At 51.1% G+C, this 17795-nt stretch overlaps 2 protein-coding genes across 2 annotated transcripts in view; one reads left to right on the forward strand and one right to left on the reverse strand.

Annotated features, from left to right (window-relative positions):
* The window catches only part of STAB1 (stabilin 1), a 63881-nt gene extending 48038 nt beyond the window's left edge, over positions 1-15843 (forward strand). The window contains exons 51-69 of the mRNA XM_043969130.1: positions 373-549; positions 764-850; positions 1971-2117; positions 3086-3151; positions 3305-3479; positions 5317-5466; positions 5985-6089; positions 7885-7992; positions 8499-8692; positions 9202-9346; positions 9442-9575; positions 9782-9947; positions 10063-10172; positions 10358-10477; positions 10654-10800; positions 13497-13607; positions 14141-14284; positions 14428-14541; positions 14855-15843. Of these exons, the coding sequence (XP_043825065.1) occupies positions 373-549; positions 764-850; positions 1971-2117; positions 3086-3151; positions 3305-3479; positions 5317-5466; positions 5985-6089; positions 7885-7992; positions 8499-8692; positions 9202-9346; positions 9442-9575; positions 9782-9947; positions 10063-10172; positions 10358-10477; positions 10654-10800; positions 13497-13607; positions 14141-14284; positions 14428-14541; positions 14855-14911 (2457 nt within the window). The 3' untranslated portion in view covers positions 14912-15843. The remainder of the gene's footprint in view (positions 1-372; positions 550-763; positions 851-1970; positions 2118-3085; positions 3152-3304; positions 3480-5316; positions 5467-5984; positions 6090-7884; positions 7993-8498; positions 8693-9201; positions 9347-9441; positions 9576-9781; positions 9948-10062; positions 10173-10357; positions 10478-10653; positions 10801-13496; positions 13608-14140; positions 14285-14427; positions 14542-14854) is intronic.
* The window catches only part of NT5DC2 (5'-nucleotidase domain containing 2), a 33569-nt gene continuing 28343 nt past the window's right edge, over positions 12570-17795 (reverse strand). Inside the window, exons 13-14 of the mRNA XM_043969141.1 lie at positions 17374-17438; positions 12570-16436 (exon numbers count right to left, since the gene is read on the reverse strand). Coding sequence (XP_043825076.1) covers positions 16175-16436; positions 17374-17438 — 327 coding nt within the window. The 3' untranslated portion in view covers positions 12570-16174. The remainder of the gene's footprint in view (positions 16437-17373; positions 17439-17795) is intronic.

The raw sequence follows: 17795 nt of genomic DNA on the forward strand, positions 1-17795 counted from the left end.
GTTCAAACAGAACTCGTTTGTGTGCACTTGCATGTGTGTGTACATGTGTGTACGTGTGTGTACGTGTGTACATTTGTTTGAGCCAGATGTGCTTATGAGGGGTTCATGGGGTCTGAGCCTGAGACCAGAAAGTTACTGGTTTGCCTTCCTGGGGCCCAAAGGTACCATGCTGCCCACCTTTTCCTCACTCCCAGCTGACACCGCTCAACCCACCCCACTCTGGTCATCACGATCCCGAGGAAGGGAGGGTCCTGGGCTTCTTTGGGTCATCTTCCTATTGCTCAGAACTTCCTCCTTAGATCTATGCTTGGCAGCCGGGTTTAGCGGGTGTCTGGGTCTGGGGCCATAGCCTTGCCCTTCGTATCGTGACAGACAGCCAGGGTGCTTCCAATGTTCTATGATAAGACCCACCAGCCCTTCACTGTTCTCTGGCCCACGGATGAAGCCTTAAGAGCCCTCTCCCCTGAACGTCAGGCCTGGCTTTACCATGAGGATCATCGGGGGAAGTTGGCCGCCATCTTGAGGGGCCACGTCATCCGCAATGTCAAGGTGAGGATGGGTGGGGCTGGCTGCCTCTTGTCTTCCTTAAGCCTCAGCCAAACCTTGCCCTCGGAGATCCCACAGGATTTGTCAGCATCCCCGGAATGGCATCCTCAGGGATCTGTCTGTACCATGGGCTGGAATGCCCAGGCCATCTCCCCTCAGGTTTCTAGCCCTCATCCTTTGTGGCTTTTGCTGAATTTTCCCCTCTGTCCTCCCTCAGGCTCTGGCCTCTGACATACCCAGCCTGGGTGAGCTCCGAACGATGCATGGCTCCCCCATCTCCTTCTCCTGTAGCAAGACCCTGCCGGTAAGTCAAGAAGCTATAATGGTAGGGGCAGCTAGGTGGCACAGTGGATAGAGCACCAGCCCTGGAGTCAGGAATACCTGAGTTCAAATCCGGCCTCAGACATTTGACACTTATTAGCTGTGTGACCTTGGGCAAGTCACTTAACCCCAATTGCCTCCAAAAAACAAACAAACAAAAAACAACCAAAAAAAAGAAGCTATAATGGTATGGAGACAGAACCTAACCAGGATGGCCCCAAACCACAGGCCTTCAGCAGTTGCCCTTAGACTTGACTGCGTCCTCAGCAACAATGGGGCAAGGAGAGACCGAATGGAAAGGAAAGAACAAAGGGAAAGATCAAACCTGTCTTCAGGGAGCTTACAGTCTGGAGGATCTGGGATTTCCACCTAGGAATTAGGGAGGCCTGGAGAAGGGGGAGTGCCAGGGTGAATTGTGCCTGGAGTAGGTGCAGAGGAAGTTTGGAGGGAGGGATGCCTGAGGATGTGGAGAGGATCAAGAAGGCTTCCTGGTGAAGGTGGAATGAACAGGTCATCTTGCAGTAGAGATCTCTAATATCATTTCTTTTTTTTTTAAAAAAAAAAAAGTATTTTATGGGGGCAGCTAGGTGGCGCAGTGGATAGAGCACCGGCCCTGGAGTCAGGAGTACCTGAGTTCAAATCCGGCCTCAGACACTTAACACTTACTAGCTGTGTGACCCTGGGCAAGTCACTTAACCCCAATTGCCTCACTAAAAAAAAAAAAAAAAAAAAAAAAAAAGTATTTTATTATTTTCCAGTTACATGTAGAAATAGTTTTCGACATTTGTTCATATAAGATTTCCAATTTCAGATTTTTCTCCCTCCCTCCCCTCTCCCCTAGACGGCAGGTAATCTGATATAGGTTATATCTATGCAATCTAGTATAATTTCTTTAGAGGGATCATCATGGTCTTTTGAATAGCGAGGAGACATAGTCTTCATTCAGAAAGCTCCCCCTCCCCAAACTCCTGGGGACAATAAGGAGTTGTGGGCATGAGAGTTTTTAAAAGGACCTCAGGAGAGGGGTAGGATTTCGATATGGGGGGAAGAAAACATCAGTTGGGGGAGTGGGCACGTTTCCAATCCCCCCTTCCCCCCTCCAGGGTGACCTCTTGGTTGGTGAGGGCGAGGCTCGCATTGTGCAGCGACACATGGAGTTCGTGGGGGGCATCGCCTACGGCATCGACCAGCTCCTGGAGCCGCCGGGGCTGGGTTCCCGCTGTGACCGATATGTCAAGGAGCAGTTGTCGGTCAGAAGAGCCAGGGGCTGACGGGGGGTCAGAGGCAGGGGTGGGAGGATGGTGTGATATTTGTGGTGATTTGGGAGAGGACCTGCTGGAGGGGTCCCAAATTTAGAGCTAAGAGGGACCTTTGAGGTCAACTAGTCACATAGGTAATGAGTAGGAGTGCTAGAATTTGAATCCAAATTCCCCGGCTATAAATTCCCAACATAAGTGTGTGTGAGCATAGTAAGAGGGGACAGGTATGTGTTGAGACTTAGGGGGGACAGGGAAGAAGCAAAGGTGGCTCCTGTCAGGGTTAGGCATGGGCAGGGGGCAGGCCAGGCCCTTGAGGATAGAGCCAGGGATTAGAAGAGGAAGCTCTGGGGTTGGTTACCTTTTCTGGGGCCTGTAGGAATGTTGTACATTTTATTTTCTCTTGTAAACAGCCTCTTGTGAAGCCCTGTCCCCCTGAGACTAGAACCTGGAAGGAGACAGAGAAGAAATGGCCAGACATGAACAGGGGTGGGGGGCAGAGCAGAGAAGGAGGCCTAGGGCAGCCGGAGGGCAGCGAGCGACCCCAGGGTCTCCAAAGAGGGGATGGGGAATGGGAGCAAGGGGAAGGGTGCCAAAGGTACGGGTAGAAGACTAAGCTGAGGCCTTTGGTTTATGGGCATGTCAGCCCTACCCCTCCCTGGTTCCTTCTCAGGGGAGCGGGTAGTGGAAAGAGCCCTGTATTTGTATTCTGAAGGCCTGTGTTCAGATCCTGCTTCTGCTTCTTGTTAGCTGTGTGACCCGACACCTCTGAGCCTGTTTCCCTCTTTGTGAAATGACAGAATTGGGCTCCTTGATCTCTAAGGTTCCTCTAAATCCTGATAATCCCACAAATACACACGAGTCCCTGAGGGGTTGGGGGCAGGTTGGTGTGTTGGGTGGAGGTGGGGAACAGGAAGCCAAGACGGGGTCACTGAGAGAATGTGCCTTTTTCTTTTCTTCAGATATTCAGACAGTACTGTGGCTTATGCGCCATGCCGCCCCCTTGTCCCAAAGGATACAAGGATGAGGTGAAGAAAGAGGTGGATGTGGTGGGGGAGGGGACTGTTCATTGGCCAGGACGTGTGAAATGGTGGATTGGTGGGTCTCAAGAGCAGACCCCAGTCCCTCTGCCACACACCCGCTCCGGTCGCCCCTGGGTGACTCTCCCGACTGCTTCCCAGGGTGAAGTCGAGTACTGCATGAGGTCCAGCCCTTTCAGGAGACCTTTCCTTCGATCCTACTACAACTCATTTTTGTTCTCCCGAAAGTCTTTGAAAACTGGCTGCCGCCGCCGCTGCTTTACAGGCACCTGGAAACCAGATTGTTGCAAGGGACATTATGGTCCCGACTGCCAAGGTTGGAGCCCCTCACCCCATCCTTCTTCACTAGCCTCTGCCCTGACGTCCTCAGCTCCTCAAGCTCAGACCCTGCCTGACCTCAGGGGGTCCAGCTTGAGAGAGTGAAGGGAAAAAGAGAGACATGGGCGGGGGGGGGGGGGGGGGGGGGGGGGGGGGGGGGGGGGGGGGGGGGGGGAGGGAGAGACTGTGTCTGTGTCTGTGTGTCTGTGTCTGTCTGTGCTTGTGCCTGTGTCTCTGTCTGTGTGTCTGTGTCTGTGCTTGTGCCTGTGTCTGTGTATCTGTGTGTCTATGTCTGTGTGTCTGTGTCTGTGTGTCTATGTCTGTGTTTGTGTCTGTGTCTGTGCTTGTTCCTGTGTCTCTGTCTCTGCGTGTCTGTGTGTCTATGTCTGTGTTTGTGTCTATGCTTGTGCCTGTGTCTGTGTCTGTGTGTCTGTATGTCTATGTCTCTGTGTGTCTATGTCTGTGTTTGTGTCTATGCTTGTGCCTGTGTCTGTGTGTCTGTGTGTTTATGTCTGTGTTTGTGTCCGTGTCTGTGCTTATGCCTGTGTCTGTGTCTGTGTGTCTGTATGTCTATGTGTCTGTGTCTGTGTGTCTATGTCTGTGTTTGTGTCCGTGTCTGTGCTTGTGCCTGTGTCTGTGTCTGTGTCTGTGTGTCTGTATGTCTATGTGTCCGTGTCTGTGCTTGTGCCTGTGTCTCTGTCTCTGTGTGTCTGTGTCTGTGTCTGTGTCTGTGTGTCTGTATGTCTGTGTCTCTGTGTGTCTGTGTCTGTGTGTCTATGTCTGTGTTTGTGTCTGTGCTTGTGCCTGTGTCTGTGTCTGTCTGTATGTCTATGTGTCTGTGTGTCTATGTCTGTGTCTGTGCTTGTGCCTGTGTCTCTCTCTATGTGTCTCTGCCTGTCTGTGTCTGTGCCTCTGTGTGTCTGTATGTCTATGTCTCTGTGTGTCTGTGTGCTGGGGAAAGAGGCAGAGCTCTTTGTGAGATAAATGTCCCGGAACAACTAAAAAACTCAGTTGGCTATGGAGGGGAGAAAGTATCTCAGAGAGGGGAGACACTGGGGGGAGGGGTCAGGGGCCAATGGAGGCCTCCCTCCCAGAAAAGGTGCCAGTGAGCCAGACTGAGAGAGAGCAAGTCACTTCTCTCTGTGGCTCAGTTTCCTGCTCTGTAAAATAGTTGAACTCTATGGTTTCTGAGCCCCTCTCCAGGCCTTTCATTTGAGAGAGGCTGGGGAGGTAGATTCCCCAGGCCTTGGTCAAGGATGAGGGAGAAGGAGGAGTCAACGGTGACACGGGGGTTAGGTAACTGAGAGGAATCCAGACCTTGGAAAGAGATGCAGGTTTAGAGGAGAAATAGTGAGTTCAGCTTGGGGCACATTGAGTGTGAGATGCCAGCACTGGGTTGGGGAAAGGAGACTGTCTGGCAGGATATCCAAAGGGCATGGGGGGCAGCTAGGTGGCGCAGTGGATAAAGCACGGACCCTGGATTCAGGAGGACCTGAGTTCAAATATGGCCTCAGACACTTGATACTTACTAGCTGTGTGACCCTGGGCAAGTCACTTAACCCTCATTGCCCTGCCCCCCCAAAATAAATAAATAAATAAATAAATAAATAAATAAATAAATAAATAAATAAATAAATAAATAAATAAATAAATAAATAAATAAATAAATAAATAAATAAATAAATAAATAAATAAATAAATAAATAAATAAATAAATAAATAAGGGCATGGCTGGAGCTCAGAGGGAGCAACTCAGGACCCCCAACCTCTTAGAGAATCCTAGGAGAGATCGCAGGGACCCTGGGGTCCTAGGACTGACATTTCTTTGCTCACAGTGTGCCCAGGAGGGCCAGAAAACCCATGTAATGACAATGGAATGTGCAGTGATGGAATAACAGGGACAGGGGCCTGTATGTGCCGCAAGGGCTTTAATGGGACGACCTGTGAGCTCTGTGCTGCAAGGACATTTGGCCCTCACTGTAAAGGTGAGCCCCCTCTCCGGCTCATAGCCTCCTTTCACTCATTTCCCCTGAAGAGTCCATTGTTTATGAGAACAAACCCCCAAATTTGAAATAGTTTCAGAAACAAATATATTAGGTCGTTTGGAAGAGAAGAGTGAGCAGGAAAGAAGGTGTGTCCCCCTTTCATCCGGGCCCTGGAAGGTTTACGTTATGTAAGATTTAGACAAGGGTACCTCTACACAAACTACCAGAGAGGAGGGCAAGGCAGATGAAGATAGATGTTAGTAAATATAAACATTCAAGAAAATTTGGGCAAAGCCAGAACACAAGGGGTGAATGGACCCAAATTATAAATGTTTTGGCCAGACCCAGAACCTAGGGGAACCATCTCTAGCATGGCTGAAGAGTTAGTGAGGTCAGGTCAACGTTCTGGGTTCAAACAGTCACTGGTCACATAAGGCGAGATTTAAACAGTATAATCAATTAGGTTTTCTGAACAATAACATGTCTCCCCTGACTCTCCCTCCCTCTGTTCCCCCCAGCTTGTCAGTGCACAGACCATGGTCAGTGTGATGATGGCCCCTCAGGCTCTGGCTTCTGCTTCTGCAATGAGGGTTGGACTGGACAGTACTGTGAGGTAAAGCTGGGTGAGTATCCGAGTGCGTGCGTGCGTGCATGTGTGTGTGTGTATGTGCTTATGAGCTCTTGTTCCTTACAGAGGTACCGCAGATAGAGTCCCGGGCTTGGAGTCAGGAAGACCCAGTCTCAGACACTGGCTGTGTGATCTTGGGGAAGTCACTTAACCTCAGCTTGTCTCAGTTACCTCAACTGTAAAATGGGCATAATGATAGTACCTATCCCCCAAGGTTGTTGTGAGGCTCACGCAAGATATATTTGTAGGGCACTGAGCACAATGCCTGGCACACAGTAAGCAAATGCTGATTTCCTTCCTGTCTCGTGGACATATTCACAAGCGCATAGGAACACATGCCTCCATGTCTCTGAGAACCTGCACAAATCTGAGTCCTTAATTATCCATATGTGTGTGCTTTCAGACCCTTAGAGTGTTTACACACAAGTGGTCATGCCTGAAGGTTGGAAACCCATTTTTTGTCTTCCCCCAGGAAAACTTTGGTGCCTTTCATTGGGGTATGTGCCCTCCCCCCAAACTTCCTGGTGAATTATAGGGAGTGGGGGATAGATTAGGGGAAGAAGAACTCAGGTCCTTGGTGGCTCCTTGAGGTCCTAGGGGTATGTGAAAGCTCCACACATTCTACCCTAGGCAGTGGTTACAGTTCTTTGACAGTGATACCCAGAAACCTGCATCCATTCATTCAACAGGCATTTCTTTTTTCTTTTTTTTCTTTCTTTTTTTTTTGGGGGGGGGGAGGAGCGACAGGTCAATGAGGGTTAAGTGACTTGCCCAGGGTCACACAGCTAGTAAAGTGTCTGAGGTCACATTTGAACTCAGGTCCTCCTGAATCCAGGGCTGGCTCTTTATCCACTGCACCACCCAATAGGCGTTTCTTTTCTTTCTTTCTTTTTTTTTTTTGGTGAGGAGGCAATTGGGGTTAAGTGACTTGCCTAGGGTCACACAGCTAGTAATTGTTAAGTGTCTGAGGTTGGATTTGAACTCAGGTCCTCCTGAATCCAGGGCCAGTGCTCTATCCACTGCACCACCTAGCTGCCACCTAACAGGCGTTTTTTTTTTTTTTTGGGGGGGGGTTGTTTTTTTGTGGTTTTTTTTTTCAGTGAGGCAATTGGGATTAAGTGACTTGCCCAGGGTCACACAGCTAGTAAGTGTTAAGGGTCTGAGGCCGGATTTGAACTCAGCTACTCCTGGCTCCAGGGCCGATGCTCTATCCACTATGCCACCTAGCTGCCCCTATTCGATCTCTCTCTCTTTTTTTTTTAATAGGCGTTTCTTAAATGCTTAGTTCAGACAAGACTTTGCACCTGGTGCAGGGTCTACAAAGATAAATAGAACATAGGTACTGCTCTTAGGGAATTTGAACTTTAATAGGGAAAGGAGCTACCCCTCTATCCTTTTGTTCTCTTCCCCTCTGCTGATGCCCATCCACGCACCCACCTCCAGGCTCTATGACCTGGGGTTTATTCACAAGGGAAAAGAGTTTTGCAGCTATGAAGACAGAGCCGCCCTGGTGAGAAAAATAATCTCCCCAGTCCAGAGTGGTGGTGCCCCTAGGGGCCCGGGCTGGCCCAGTGATTCTCCAGAGCCCAGGGAGGATTCAGTCTAGCAATCATTCCATTCCCTTCTGCATTAGACATTCCCTTCTAGCAAGGGCCAGATCTGGTGTCTTAGGGGCAGAGGCCATGGCGAGGATACAGGGACGGGGACTAAAACTGTCTGGGCAGTGGAAGCAGGGAGGGTTCTGGGAAATGGACCCTGGTCACTGACACTACCTCTACTTCGGGAGGTAGATGTGCAACCTGTGTGCTCTCCACCCTGCCATCTCCACGCTGTATGCCGAAAAGACAACATCTGCGAATGCAACCTGGACTACGAGGGGGATGGCTACCAATGCACAGGTAGGTGGGTGGGGAAGGGGTCATGTGGGTCACCTCTGGTTCGCATCAGGCTCTGCCACTGGGGAGCATCCAGGCTTGGAGAAAAAGGGGAGGAACAGACTGAAGTCCTTCCCATGGGGAGTGCACAGTTTGGTCAAGAAAGGAAGGGTCAGCCTAGGCCCTGCCCTTGGGGAACTCACATTATGATCATGGGAAGCTTCATACTGAGGACCAGCACGTGACCAGATAATACATTTACTGGCTGTCTCAAAAGTTTCAAGTTTCAGTGCACTTTTACGCTCTTAAAGCAGAGCTAAAACTTTTGGAACACCCTCTATAATTAAGTGCTCAATTGTTTTTCCAGGCTAAAAGTGCTATTCATATTCACAATGGGCTAGTTGTTGGGAAGGCTTACTGGAGGCTCTGCTCCTGGAGCAGAGAAGCATCAGGGGCTAACAGTGGCTGGAGGTGCGGTTGGGATGGTGCTATGTTTATGTACCCTGAGAAGGTCCCCCATGCTCTTCCAGTGATTGACCATTGCCAGAATGGACACGGAGGCTGCAGCCAGCATGCCAACTGCAGCCAGCAAGGTGTCCTTGTGACCTGTACTTGCCATCCTGACTATGAAGGTGATGGAGTGTTCTGTAGGGCCCGGGACCGCTGTGCAGATGGCCAGAATGGAGGCTGTAGTGAGCATGCGGAATGCATTAGCACCGGCCCGGTGAGTAGCTCTTGCTTCTGCTCCTGGTCCTGGCTCCAGCCCATGTCCCAGCCCCAGCCTTGCTCCCCTCCTGTGCTCCTGGTCCTGGCTCCAGCCGGTGCCCCAGCCCCAGCCTCTGAACTGTGGAGAGGAAGAGAAGAGAAGGCCTCCCGATGGCCTCTGATCCTCAGAAGTAGCTTTTGCCCAGGTTTCCTAAACAGTTTTGTCCCTAAGCTAGGCTAGCCCAGGCTTTTGTTCCTTGCTGGTCTCTGTCTCTGATCTTTTGTTTTGTTTTGTTTTTTTGTGGGGCAATGAGGGTTAAGTGACTTGTCCAGGGTCACACAGCTAGTAAGTATCAAGTGTCTGAGGTCAGATTTGAACTCAGGTCCTCCTGAATCCAGGGCCAGTGCTCTATCCACTATGCCACCTAGCTGCCCCTGCGTCTCTGATCTTATGGATACAGAGAGGCGGTAAGAGGTGTCTTGGGGAGGGGGACTGGTGGGGTATTGAGGCCATTGATGCCCCCCTAGAACACACGCCGATGTGAGTGCCGAGCTGGCTACGTGGGGAATGGACTGCAGTGCCTGGTGGAGGCTGTGCCCCCTGAGGACCGATGCCTGGAGACTCCTGGGCCCTGCCACCCAGAGGCCATCTGCACTGACCTCCACTTCCAAGGTCACAGCTTCCTCTCCTACCCACCCCCATCCTTGTAGCCTACTTGTCTCTGCCTTTTTGTCCCAGGAGCCTGACTTTTAGCCTTCTGTCTGCAGAGAAGCGAGCTGGAGTGTTTCACCTGCAGTCCCAGAAGGGCAAGTACAAGCTGACCTTCAGGGAGGCAGAGGAGCAGTGCATGGCCCAAGGTGCTGTCTTAGCTTCCTTGGACCAGCTCTCAGCAGCTCAGCAGGTGAGGAGGGCCCCCTGTATAGACACAGAGGCCGTGGCTATGGTGAGCCAGATGGAAAAGTCTTGGGGGAGTCAGCCTTGGGGGCCAGGATGATCCCTAGAGGAGGTGATGGAGGCTGAATGGGTCTGTGGTCTGAAGGAGGCCGAGGAGTGTCTGGTTTTAGCCCACGACGCCTTTTTCCCTTCCTCACTTGCCACATTCTCCAGCTCGGTTTCCACCTGTGCTTGATGGGCTGGCTATCAAACGGCACGGCTGCCTACCCCAGTGTCTACCCTAGCCCCAGCTGTGACAGCAATCACGTGGGCATCGTCATCCATGGAGCCCAGGGCAACCTCACTGAGCGCTGGGATGCCTACTGCTACCGTGTCCATGGTGAGGGGTCATGGGCTCTCTTCCAGCTTCTGTACTTGGCTCCAGGGGTGGGTGGGAGAGAGAAGGGCTTGCGGGATTTTTTTTTTAGGGTTTAACTCTCCCATCCCCCATCCAGATGTGATGTGCCAATGCCGGGATGGCTTTGTGGGTGATGGAGACACAGTCTGTAATGGAAAGCTGCTGGACGTGTTGGCTGCCAATGCCAACTTCTCCACCTTCTATGGGGTTTGTGGGATGGGGAGATGTTGAACCAAATGGGGTTGAGGGTGGAGGCCTGCAGGTTCTGGGTTGAGGTGACTGAAGGAGGGGGTTGCTCTGAGGTCAGGATGGGCTACCTTAGCCAAGGATGGGTGGTTTGTCCTATCAGGTCTCATCCCTTCATCCTTTCCTCCCGACTCCCCTTCTCCCAGTTGCTGCTAGATTATGCCAACACCACGCAGCACGGTCTAGAGTTCCTTGGCTTCCTATCTGATGAGCTGACCTTCAAGACGCTCTTCGTCCCCATCAACTCTGGGTTTGGGGACAATGTAGTAAGTAGGGGCTTTCCTCCTTCTCCCAGGGATGTAGGGAAGGAAGATCAGCTCTGATGTTTCTGAGGTAGACGGCTGGGTGGAACAGTCATAGATGATGTGATTAGGGGTGGGGAGAGACAGCCTTAAAGCACAGGGACCACTAGGGAGGAGGCTGATGATGGTTTTGCCCCCAGACTCTGAGCTGGAAGGACTTGGAGTTGCATGCTTCTAATGTCACCTTCCTAAGCTTGAACCTCAGCCAGAGCATCATCCTTCCTGCCCACTCAGGCCATTGGCTTTTCATCAGCAACTCCTCTGCTGGGAACAGTACCGTGTTCAAGGTAAGGCCCCTGACCTTGAACAAGCAGCTGGCCTTCCTATGCTCTCCCTCTCCCCCTGTCCCCTCTACCTCCACTTGTGAGACCTGGCCCTTACTTTGACTCAGATAACTGAGCTATACATCCAGGGGGATTGTGTGTCCTGAGGAGCAGGAAGTGACCTGCCAAGCCCTTCCAACCTGGGGCTGAAGTCCATGGACCTCTAGGGTAGTGGGGTCTCTGGGCCCCAGGTTAAGAGCCCCTGACTTAAGGCATTGTTAGACTGAAACTCAAAACTGCATTTTCTTTTCTTTCTTTTTTTTTTTTTGGTGGGGCAATGAGGGTTAAGTGACTTGCCCAGAGTCACACAGCTAGTAAGTGTCAAGTGTCTGAGGCCAGATTTGAACTCAGGTCTTCCTGAATCCAGGGCCAGTGTTTTATCCACTACACCACCTAGCTGCCCCCCGAAACTGCATTTTTTGTTTGTTTTTTGTTTTTGTTTTTTTAGTGAGGCAATTGGGGTTAAGTGACTTGCCCAGGGTCACACAGCTAGTGAGTGTTAAGTGTCTGAGGCTGGATTTGAACTCAGGTCCTCCTGATTCCAGGGCCGATGCTCTATCCACTGTGCCATCTAGCTACCCCCCGAAACTGCATTTTGTTTTGTTTTGTTGTTTTGTTTTTTTAGTGAGGCAATTGGGGTTAAGTGACTTGCCCAGGGTCACACAGCTAGTGAGTGTTAAGTGTCTGGGGCCAGATTTGAACTCAGGTACTCCTGACTCCAGGGCTAGTGCTTTATCCACTGCACCACCTAGCTGCTCCCCAAAACTGCATTTTTTGTTTGTTTTTTTAGTGAGGCAATTGGAGTTAAGTGACTTGCCCAGGGTCACACAGCTAGTGAGTGTTAAGTGTCTGAGGCTGGATTTGAACTCAGGTCCTCCTGATTCCAGGGCCGGTGCTCTATCCACTGTGCCATCTAGCTGCACCCCGAAACTGCATTTTGTTTTGTTTTTTTAGTGAGGCAATTGGGGTTAAGTGACTTGCCCAGGGTCACGCAGCTAGTGAGTGTTAAGTGTCTGGGGTCAGATTTGAACTCAGGTACTCCTGATTCCAGGGCCGGTGCTCTATCCACTGTGCCAACTAGCTGCCCCTCCGAAACTGCATTTTAAAAAGGATTTTACTCTCACTTAAAGAAATAAGGTTAAAACAAACAGAGGAAACAGATCCATCCCCTTCCAGGCCTTTGGACCCTACCCCAAGTCCAGGTTCTCAATCTAGGGCTTGTGTACCCCACCTTGGGGGTAAGAGAAGCTGAGTGTTTGGTAAATGACTATTTCATCCTTTTGAAATTAATCTGTTTATTTTCTTATACAATTTACATGCTACACTCTAGAATCGATTTCCTTTCCTATTCAGTAGGAGCTAGGTTTAACAAAATCCAAGGGTTACAAGGACCAAAACAAAGGTTAGCACCCCGCCCCCACACACCCTAAGCTATCCCTCAGCTGGCCACAGCTTGTGGATAAATGTCTCCTCTCCCATCTTGCTGCTGTCTGGCCTGGCTTCACTACAGGACCTTCCCATATTGCTTCAGGGGCCTCTTGCTAGAGGCAGTACATCGACCTACCTCCCATCAATACCCACTTATTTCTGCTCTTTTTACCAACTTCCAGGGATTGGGTGGCATCAAGCCCTTTATTTTTAAATTTTTATTTTTTATAAATCAACTAATCAATATTTATTAAGCACCTACTATGTGCCAGGCCTATGTACAAAGCACTTGAAACAAAATATTATACGGTTATATGGAAACAAAATTTTATTTGATCAATCTTATTTTGCTCCTTTCATTTTGCACAGCAGAGTAATATTGATTTTACAGCTCTGGCCAAGAATGGCCACTAGAAATGCCAGTATTTCAAGATAATGTAACATTTGCAACTGAATCTCTGAAATAATACAGGTGTAATATTAATTTAAGGGATGATGTACATGAAGCTTTCATTCATTTGCTGAAGCCCTTTACTTTAGCAAAGCTCTGCCTATTCCCCCACCCCCCACCCCGGCCCACTCCCCTGCCCAGCTGTAGTCCATGGACTGTGCTAGGACAAAAGCCACTTTGCAGGCTGACAGCCGCCAAAGCCCAGGAGACACATGCCAACCCCTCACTCTCCCAGTCATGGAAGAGCCAGTTCTTTTTTTTTTTTTTTTTTTGGTGAGGCAATTGGGATTAAGTGACTTGCCAGGGTCACACAGCTAGTAAGTGTTAAGTGTCTAAGGTCAGTTTTGAACTCAGGTCCTCCTGACTCCAGGGCCGATGCTCTATCCACTGTACCACCTAGCTGCCCCTAGCCATTTCTTCTAGCTCAGGCACATGATTTAGGTCTGGGACCACTTGGCAAATGATTTTTTTGGGGGGGAGGGCAGGGAAATGAGGATTAAGTGACTTACCCAGGGTCACACAGCTAGTAAGTGTCAAGTGTTTGAGGCCGCATTTGAACTCAGGTCCTCCTGAATCCAGGGCCAGTGCTTTATCCATTGCACCACCTAGCTGCCCCCTGGCAAATAATTTTTCTCAGTGGATTGACCTTGCTACAGTTGACCTTACTTACAGTTGGGCACTTGTGACTGAGGGATTGGCTCCTGGCCCAGAGTCAGATCTGGCCACAACTAAATTAGGCAGGAAAATGATGCCGTAAGGAGTCTCCCCTTTTCCCATTCAGGAGGACCCTGGTATGGTCAGAGTCAGTGCTGTTGTGGAATGGGATATCATTGCCTTCAATGGCATCATCCATGCCATCGAGAGCCCCCTCACTGTGCCCCCGGAACCGGTGGTGAGTGCTCCTCTGGGAGAGCAGAGGTCTGGGGGAGGTTTAGTTAACACTCTGGAGTACTGGGGTCAGTGGGCGCTGCAGGAAGGACCCTGCATCCAGAGGAGAGCAGCCAGGCTACTGAAGGACCCGGAGCCCACAGCACAGGATTGGTTGATGGAACTGGGGTTAGCGTAGGTGAGACTTGGGGCTAGGGTGGGTATGATGGCCGTCTTCCAGTGTTTTAAGGGATGAGACATATTCTCATCTGACCCAGAGGGAAGAAGCAGAAGCAATGGCTGGAGGAAAATCGAGGCTTAATTTAAGGAAAACTCCCCAACAGTTAGTGGGCTTGGGCTGCCTTGGAAGGTGGGGGTTTCCATAGGAAATTTTTGAGCAGATGCTAGATGAGCACTGTTTGGACTAGATGTCTGCTAAGGGGCCTTCTAGTTCTAAATGTCTGGGACTGCCCTTCCTGAAGGGGTTATGCAGGGGGAGCCTGGGCCCACAGCTGCTCCGGGCATTCACACCAACTGGCACCTATGCTCTGTTTACAGGTGGCAGCTATGTTGGCAAGGACCACCACTTCTGTGGCAGTTGGCACATCCACTGCCCTGGTGGTAGGACTGGTTTTGGGATTGGTGGCTCTCTATTTCCACTTCAAAGTCAAGGGCCAAGGATTCCAGTTCCACTATTTCAAGGTAGATGGGAAGGGAATGGGTTGGAGGAGTTGTGGAGAGAGGAAGGCCCTCCACCCTGCTCCTCCTTTTCCTAGAGGGGATTCCCACCCCCCTAACCTGCTGCCCCCCTCCCCACCCTGACACTGCTCTGCCTCTCCTTCTAGGCTGAAGATGACGAAGATGACTTCTCACCCTGGCAAGAAGGACCCAGCCCACCTCTTATCTCTGTCCCCAACCCCACTTTTGATGGCCGTGACACCTTCTATGACCCCTTTGATGTAAGTGATAGCAGCAGCTACCGGCCTCTGTTATCAGGTGCTACGGCAATGGGAGGGCAGGAAGAAGGGTAGTATTGCTGCTGCCCGTGTTCCCCCAGCCAGACACTGAGCCTCTCTGTGCAAGGCTGGAGCCCAGAGATAATGTGAACTGCCAGGCCTGCCTTAAGCTTCTTACTTTCTCGAAGCCTGTGGCTCCCTTGGCTTCATTCTAAACTTACTCGGACAGTGAGAGATGGCACCTGAATTGAGGGCCACTAGCCTCCTGGCCAGGGAGCTCCTTAGAAGACCTGACCTGCTCCCATTTCCTTCCTAGGAGTCATTACTTGAGAAGGAATTCTCGGACACCCACAGAATCCTTGAAGAGGACTAACCAGGGCCTGGGAGGAGTGGTGACCTACATCAGGCTCTTCACCGTACTCAACTCTGCCCACCCCTACCCCGTCCCCAGTAGATGTTTGTTTACATGGGCCTGAGTGAGCCCAACAGAAGGAGGGCATCACCCTTATTTGCACAGCCTCTTCCTACAGAGGCCACGGCCAGAAGCAAGCCTGCAGGAGACATGTGGCCCATTGAGGCGACAGTTGGCCCAAGGCACCCAGATTTTGCTCCCTATCTCTCTCTCACACACGCCACCACCTCATTAGATGTTAAGGTCCAGCTCTGACCCAAACTTTCCTCAAGGGATTTTTTTTTTTGCTGCAAATTGCCCTGGATGAGGAGAGCTGGGGTGGGGGGTGAGGGGCTCCTTACTCTCAGGTCCATCCCTGGCTAGAGGCCCTGGACCCCAGTTAGCCATGAGGAGCCTGAGGGAAGGCAAGCACTAAGCAACAACCACCGGAGCTCCCAATCAGCTATGCCTACCAGTCACTGGACGTTTATTTGTCTTCTGTGAGGACTCCCGGCTACTCCCCACGCCCCACAGCCCCGCAGGCACCCCCTCCCTCCTGGCCCTAGGCCCAGAGCAGCTAGCTCCAGTAGATGGAGGGAAGCAGGGGCCTCCAAACACTGGCACCAGCTCACCTCCCCCTGGACCTTTAGACTTGGGCCACATTTTCTCTCCTGTATTTGGGAATGGCCAGAGAGCAAGGCTGGCCCCTGCAGAAAGTATCCATGTGCTTCCACCCCCTCCCAGGTAGGACAGAGAGGGGCACTGACCTGGCCCTTAGGCCCCCAAACCTCTCTCTGCCCCACAGGGGAGGGGCCAATTGCACGACTCAGCTCACACTGGCTGCTGTACCTCAGGTGGGGGTGGGGAGCTTTTGAAAACTCCTGCCACTCAAAAAATAAAGTTCTTGTGTCCAACCTGCTTCCTGTCCCGTTCTTCCTCCGGGGAATTTCATCCCAGGGGACAATGACCTTGGAAATCTACCAGGCGTGCCCAGTTCTCTGGCATGCTTCTGATTGGCACGTCACTGTCCCCCACCCAGGGCTGAAGTAGCCCCTAGGCCTAGCTGGGAGATGCACTGAATGCCTACAGGTAGGGCGATGGGTGGGTGACCGGTTGCGCTCTAGGATGCCCATGTCACTAGCCGGGCTCCCAGCAGCGAAGAGGCTGGTCAGGGCGCGGGTCCTCCCCTGGGGCCGGAGCTCGGGGCACGTGAGGGGGGGGGCGGGCTGCCACCTCCGCGGAGCCTCACCGAATGTGCACCATCTCCTCCAGGAAGGGCGTCTTCATGCAGCCCGTGCACAGCTGGTCCATCCAGAGCGGGGCCTCATGCTGCAGCGGCGTGCGGCGGGGATAGAACGTGAAGTCCACGCTGTAGTTGAGCAGGCAGCTCAGGGAAGCCATGTACAGGTCCGAGAAGCGCACCAGCCTCCGCGAGAAGTACGTGGGGTTGTGGAAGGTGCGGAAGATGCTGCCGAACCGGGGGTTGAAGAGGTTCTTGGTGATAGACCTGCGAGAGTGCCCCGGGTCGGGGTGAGCGGCGGGGTGGGCACAAGCCCCCTCCCTCCTTCCTCCTCTGTGCTGCCCACCCTGGGATCGGGCCTCCTCCATGCTGCTCACCTCCCGGGCCCAGGAGCCCCTCCCTCATCTCAGCCTCTGCTAAACTTAGAGAGCCCCGGGGCCTGGGCAAACCCTTCCTCTCCGGGTTTATCCACTTGCCTGGGCCTCAGTCTGACTGCAAAATGAAGAATTCTGACTAGCTCAAGGGTTCTTAACCTGCTGCTGGCTCAGCTACTGACTGGATTTTTTTTTTTTTGACTTGAAGTCTTCCCTTTGAATCTCAGTTTCTCTATCAGTACATTGAAAGAAGTTGGTTTAGAACAGGAGTTTTTAACCTGGAATCTGTGAACTTGATTTGTTTTTTTGTTTTTGTTTAATTGAATGACTTTCAATAGAATTGATTTCCTTTCTTTTCTTTTCTTTTTTTTTTTTTGCAGGGCAATGAGGGTTAAGTGACTTGCTCATTGTCACACAGCTAGTAAGTGTCAAGTGTCTGAGGTCAAATTTGAACTCAGGTCCTCCTGAATCCAGGGCTGGTGCTTTATTCACGATTTCCTTTTTTAATATTATGTATTTCATGCATTTTAATGCATCATTCTGAGAAGAGATCCATAGGCATCATCTAGCCTGTGAAATGAGTCTATGACAAATAAAAGTTAAAACCCCCTGGACCAGATGAAGTCTAATGGTTCAGTTTGGCTGAATGACTGCAGCTCAAAGCCACCTCCTCCAAGAAGCGTGTACTGATTAGTTCTTTCCAGCCCTCAAATAGCAAGCTGCCATTCTTCTCAGCCCTTTTCCCTCATGAATGTCACTGGTGGGGTGGGGGTGGGGGTGGATTGGAGGGGAGGCTGAGCTGGATGACCTTCCAACAACCAATCCCTCACCTGATCTCTTGGCGTTCTTTCATCCAGGCCGCAAGCACCTGCCTTGATTCCTCATCTCTGTAGGTCTAGGAAAGAATGATTGTAGGGACTAGTACAAGGTGCCTGGACCCAGGCACAGCCCATGGTAAATGCTAAGGCAAGGCACAAAAGAGAGTCCTTGATCTGGAGGATGAGACGGTTGTGTGATCAGGTCTAGTGTCCCCACTAGGGCAGGGTTTGGCATTTTAGTTCATCAACAAGTATTTGCTCAGCGCTAGCCTACTCTGTGCAAGGTCCTAGGTAGGTGACAAGCAAATAACAGAATCTACGTTCTCTGGCACTTCTGGTCTAGCAGTGGAGGACATGAGGTAGAAAAGGATAGATAGATAGATAGATAGATAGATAGATAGATAGATAGATAGATAGATAGATAGAAAAGGATA

Source organism: Dromiciops gliroides, chromosome 1 (genome assembly GCF_019393635.1).
Source record: "Dromiciops gliroides isolate mDroGli1 chromosome 1, mDroGli1.pri, whole genome shotgun sequence".
Lineage (NCBI taxonomy): Eukaryota > Metazoa > Chordata > Mammalia > Microbiotheria > Microbiotheriidae > Dromiciops > Dromiciops gliroides.